General features: G+C 35.0%; 1 protein-coding gene across 1 annotated transcript; it reads right to left on the reverse strand.

The window, feature by feature from the left end:
- Positions 1-1,418: 1,418 nt before the first annotated feature.
- Positions 1,419-4,215, reverse strand: LOC121760241 (7-deoxyloganetic acid glucosyl transferase-like). Its single transcript, XM_042155887.1, has 2 exons — positions 3,566-4,215; positions 1,419-2,461 (listed from the first exon to the last, which is right to left on the reverse strand). Exons 1-2 carry the CDS (start codon positions 4,095-4,097, stop codon positions 1,530-1,532), a joined length of 1,464 nt encoding a protein of 487 aa, XP_042011821.1. The 5' UTR covers positions 4,098-4,215; the 3' UTR covers positions 1,419-1,529.
- Positions 4,216-6,192: the final 1,977 nt, after the last annotated feature.

Genomic DNA, 6,192 nt, shown 5'->3' on the forward strand with positions numbered 1-6,192 from the left:
TATGGATATCTCATTTAAATAAAACATTTCTAATTAAAATATCATTTTCTTTAGTTTTCAATCTTTCATTTTATTTAACTTGCAAAACAATACTGCATAAAATCACATACAATAAAAATGATCTATATGGGAAGTGAGTTGGGTTGAGTTTTATAGAAACTATTTTTCCTATATATTTTTATAACTTTTATTACATATTTTAAAATTTTCAAAAATAGTTACATTTAAAGGATTAAATTATTTATAAATTTTATATTTTTACTTATAATTCATATATATTCATTGGAAAATAATATGTCTTTAAAGATATACTATGTCAAATCATTTAATTTTAATAAACATATTTCCTTATAGTATATATTGTTACTATCAAGTCTAGGGGTGGCACGGTACGGTATACCGCACCGAAAATGTCATACCGCATACCGTACCGCAAATTGCGGTATGAGAAAATGTCATACCTATACCTTACCGAATTTTTCGGTATACCGCAATGCGGTATACCGAAAATTCGGTATGTCAATATTTGAAAACCTTTACCTTACCGACATTGCGGTATACCGTACCGTGTTGCGGTATACCGCGGTATACCGCAAATCATACTTGTTTGATTTATAAATAATAAATATATTAAATATTATAATATTATAAATAATAAATATATTAAATATATATAATTATTAACGGTATATACCGTAATTGCGGTATAATGCGGTATACCGCGGTATATGTAAAATTCATACCTTTGTCGTACCTTAATCTAACTGTAAGGTATCATACCGTACAGAAAAATGCGGTATACCGAAAATACGGTATTTTCGGTATTTTTTCGGTACGGTAAGTGCGGTATTTCGGTATATTTTGCCAGCCCTAATCAAGTCTTATGATTTTCGGAGATTGGCCTTTTCTTTCATTTTAGTAAATACTTCGTATAATCTTTCTTTATTATTTGAGTGCTAGTTAATCTTTTATTATTTTGCATGTGTTACTCAAAAAAGCACAACAACATTGTATCGTACAATTAGTACATTTACTTAGAAACTAAAAGTATTTTCGAATTCAAACATTTTCACTAAAATATTGCAATTATGATGGAACTCACATTTAGAAATAAAAAATTTGGTTATAATTAATTTTAGTTATAAAAAATCAGTACTAATAAAATGATTTTTTGTGACTTGTTGTTTGGAGGAGGAGAGTATTCCATATTGTAGTTTTGTTTTTTAGGGCCAAAATTGTTGGTAGATGAAATGTAGTAGCATAATGTGTTTGATTGATTTGAACTTACTTTGACACTTGGGCTCATGCCTAATCGGTTGTTGTGGAATGGGCCGCTTGTGAACAACACAACACAAAATAAGACAAGCTCTACCCCTGAGAACCCTCCCGTCCGTCCCTAAAGCCGCCACTAATCTCAATGACAAGCATAAATGAGAGATTGAAATCAATATTTGGTACAATTGTGTTTATTGTCATCTAATATAATTTCACATAATTCAAAACAAATTAATACAGTTGGCAATCCATAATTAAATCACCAACGACTTAATATACTGAGTTAGGCCATCCAGATTATCATATGACAAACCCCCTTTACTAACAGTATTTTTCACAAGTTTAGCCAAATTTGCTGAACTTTCCATAAATTCATCTTTTCTCACTTCCATCAAATCCCTAATTGCCTTCTCAATAATCTTTCTATCACAAGTGTCTTTGATATCCAACCCGATCCTCCAAACCTCACTCACAAACCTACTATTCGTCGTTTGGTCCCCAAAATAAGGCCAACATACCATCGGCACGCCAGCCGCAATGCTCTCCAAAGTCGAATTCCATCCACTGTGCGTCATAAACCCTCCAACCGCAGGGTGGTTGAGCACCTTCTCCTGTGGGGCCCACGCCACCAACAAACCCTTCCCTTTAACAAGTTCCTTCAATTCCACCAGAACTGGATCCTCTCCATCGTTTCCGGCGGTGATGGAATCCGGCCTCATGACCCACAAAAACCTCTGCGAACTATCGAGCAAGCCGTGCAAGACCTCTAACACTTGCTCCGTAGTCACAAGTGCTAAGCTCCCAAAGCTCACGTAGATGACGGATTTAGACGGCTGCGCGTCCAGCCAATCGATGCAGCTCCGGTCTTCCGCCCATAGGCTGGCCGTGATGATGGAGGACTCCGCCTTCTTCTCCGTCAGTCTGTATTTGACTTGCTCGTGGATTGGACCGATGGAGAAAACTCTTGGCACATGTTTACGTACCTCTGCAACTATCTGCCCCTCTAAATCTTCACAAGTGTTGAATATGGCAACTCTCGCCCTCTTAATCAGCATCGTTACAGCTACAATGTCCTTGAGAACGGGGTCGTTTAGGTCGTCGACACGGTAGAAACTTGGCAAGTCACGCCTTCTTATGAAACCTTCCATTCCCGGTATGCTTTCAATTAATTCATCCATTGATTTTCCTACATAGTTATAAAAATATTTTGCAGAAGATTTAAGAGATAAGAATTTAATATAGGAAAAATATAAATTTAGGTGTGTCTTGCAATTCTATTTCTAAATATCAGCTGGAAAATCCACTACGTTTGGATCTGTTTGCATATCGAACTTTTTTGATAAAATTTACACTTTCTACCTGACATTTATACTACGGGGCCCACTCCAAATTTATTAAAACTTCTGTTGATTCCGATTGGGACATTGACGGTGGACTGATAAAATATTTGACATGACAGCTGCGAAATTACGTGTAAATGAGTGTTAAACGATGTCTTATAAAGATGTGCATTGTTCGAAACATCAATAATACAGTGTCTATAATGAAGGACAAATGAAAATTTCATGATTTTTCAGAATTTCAGAACGAATTAGAATTTAATCAAACTTTACCATTTTTATGGCATAGCAATTAAATAGATATAAGTAATAACTGAATAAATATAGTTTATTAAGAGATTAAATATATTAATTTTTGAAAAAAGAATAAGTAAATGTAATTAACTTGAAATATTTCATTAAAAAATATTCAATTAATTTGAAATGGAGGAAATATTATACAATACTCCATTTGTCCCACATTAATTGGCACCAGTTGATTTAACATGATTTTGAGAAATATAGTGGAAAATGGGCAGAAAAAGTTAATGGAACGTGAGTACTAATTTTATGCATCAATTTTATACTCCCCCATTCCCTCATGGTTGAGGCGAAACTTTTCGGCACGAAGTTTAAGAAATAGATATTGAGTGTGTTAAATAAATAGATAAAAAAGTAAAAGAGAGAAAAAATAGAGAGAATAAAGTAAGAGAGAGTAAAGTAAAAGTGAGAAAAAATGTTACTGTGTGTGGAAATGACTCAATTATGAGAGAATTTTCCGAAATAGAAAAATGACCCAACTATGAAGGGACGGATGGAGTAATAAAATGTTAGTGAAATGAGTGAGTGGAATGTAATGTCCATTACCAAGAGTAATAAAATGTAAATGTGTTAATTACTTGGGACGGACGGAAAAGGAAATTAGTGTCAATTAACGGGGGATGGAGGAAGCAGTAGTTAGTGTAATTAACCTTGGAAAGGAATCTCTTGAGCTTCAAGGAGCTGAGGGAAACGGAAGAGAGCCCAAAAGTAGGAAGTGGTGGCAGTTCGGAAGCAGATTAAAGGAATTCCATTCTCTTCACAAAAGTCGGCGGCGAAACTCAGCATACCGTCGGCAACGAAGCAGGTAACCGGGCGACGAGTGGCGGAAGCCAAGAAGTTTTCTTGGATCATCATTTCCTTGAAGAGAGGGACTGTGACGTTATTGACGGAAGACATGAACTCCATGGCTCTGTGGCCGCTGCGGGGGTGGTCTTCGGGGAGGCCGTCGGGGAAGGCCAGGAACTGGAATCCCGGGTAGCGGGCGAAGGTGGCGGCGACAGTGGTGTGCTGGAGGAGGCGGCGGTGGCTGAAGTCGGAGATGATGAAGGTGACGTCGAATTCGGCTAGGCAGAAGAGATGGGAGAGGTTTAGCATGGAGTTGAGGTGGCCCTGGACCGGCATCGGAAAAATCAGAACATGCGGCGGTGGTCGGAGATTTTGTTGGTCGGAATCGGAAGTCATGTTGTTGCTGCAGTTCAAGTGGTTGGGGTGAATTTTCTGATTTTTTGGCAATTATTTGAGAGTGAAAGTGGTTTTAATTGATGATTGTGGGGCACCAATATTGATAGGTGGACCTAGGGCTGAGGAAAAATATCGAAAAAATGATATATCGCTCGAATCGTATTGAAAAATATCGAAAAATTATCGAATTTTCGATATATCGTAATTTTCGATATGATACGATACAGTATCGTAAGTTTTCGATATGATAATGATATGAATTTCCTTATATCGCGATATATCATTTTATATCGAATATACGATATTTTCGATATATCGTTTTATATCGAATATACGGTATATATCGTATACATCGAAACATATTGAAATTCAATACATATTAAAATTTAAAATTATAAATATATATAAATCCATTTAATTGTACTTGGTTGTGTTGTATTTTGATTATGGAGATAAGAACACTATTAATTTTATTGTGTTGAAGTTTTATTAATTTTTGTGTGAATTTTAAGTTTTGAAATTATAATTTTCGATATACAGGTATTCGATACGATATCGATATTGATATTATCCATATCGAAAGTTCGATATATCGAAACTTTCGATACGATAACGATATGAAATTCTTTCATATCGATATTTTCGATACGATATACGATACAGCGTTTTCGATACGATATCTCGTATCGACCCACCCCTAGGTGGACCTCTTAGAGCCATGTAAAGGTTGATATTTTTTGGTTTTTGTTATTGGTGTAAAATTCAAATCTATATCTTCGAGATCCCAATATTCTTTCTTAGACACCTAATTAAATTGTACGAGTAAGTTATAGAGAAATATTCATGATTGTGGGGCAGAGCAGCAACCTTATTGATTGCTACAATCCTATAGTTATAAGTTTATAACTGTTCGGAAAGAGAACATGTGAGTCTCAAGTATATTGGGAAAAGAACATGTGAGTCTTAAGTATGTTGGAAAGAAAATAACATTTAAAGTTATTCGCAAACAACAATTCAAGTTATTCACAATGTAGCTAATAAAGCTTTTAGAGTCTTTTATTTTCCGTATTTTACTTTTCAACAATAACGTATGAGTCTACAATTGGACTTAGGGCATCCGCATCTCGGATGCTATTTTCCGTTTCGGAGGAAAGAGACGGGAGGGGACGCGTTGCAAGCATCCCGTCGCCCGAGCATCATGCACTAAACGAGGTGATGGAGGGAGTAACGTACCTCCACACGCTTCACCCACGATGACCAAGACGAGCCGTCGTTGCGAGTGAGCTTCGTTTTTCCAAATATAATACCACTACATCCGTCCCTAAAAATTTGTCACTTATTTCTATTTTTGTCTATTCCTAAAAATTTGTCACCTTTCACTTTTACCATTTTAATCGTGGACCTCACATTCCACTTACTCATTCTCACTCAAATTTTTATTTTAAATAAAAATCTATTTTAAAATAAAGTAGAACTATAATTTTACAATGACTCATACTTAAAGTCGACTCTATAAACAAAAGAAAAAATATACTAGAGGAGCCATTTTTACAGTCGACTCTAAACAAAAGAAAAAAATATACTCTACTTATGATTTTAAAATGGGACAATTAGTTTTACACTTAAATTGAGTTTTTTTTTTGTTTTTGTTTTCTATATAGCCATGTTAAAATCAATGTTTAATTTAGTGTTAAATGTGTCTTGTTAAATCCAAGAGCTGTGGGTTAAACCCCAACTCCATAATTTTCTTTCCTTTGATACGTTCCAATAATTCCGCCGGAACTAGATCCACTCAGTCACTCTCGGTGACAGAATCCGGCCTCATAAACCCACAAAATCCTGTTGAAACTGTCGAGCAACTGTGTAAGAACTCTAACACTTGGTTGGACACCCATAAATTATTATAGATATAATAATTAATAAAATATATTTTATAATATAAAAGGTAAATTCGGTTTTGGGGTTTAATTAATTTGGTTTTTTTATATATTAGAATTGAACCGAACCAAACTGCAAAACTTTAAAATATGAATCCAATTTTAAAATATCGATTTGGTTCGAATCAAATATTCGATTTTAAATTATTTTTTTTTGC

The sequence above is a fragment of the Salvia splendens genome, chromosome 13 (assembly GCF_004379255.2).
Source record: "Salvia splendens isolate huo1 chromosome 13, SspV2, whole genome shotgun sequence".
Lineage (NCBI taxonomy): Eukaryota > Viridiplantae > Streptophyta > Magnoliopsida > Lamiales > Lamiaceae > Salvia > Salvia splendens.

Excerpts from the sequence above, each read along its gene's own strand:
- LOC121760241 (XM_042155887.1), bottom strand. The coding sequence starts at position 4,097 with ATGACTTCCGATTCCGACCAACAAAATCTCCGACCACCGCCGCATGTT. Across the intron at positions 2,462-3,565 it reads TCAAGAGATTCCTTTCCAAG|GAAAATCAATGGATGAATTA; the intron begins GTTAATTACACT and ends ATAACTATGTAG.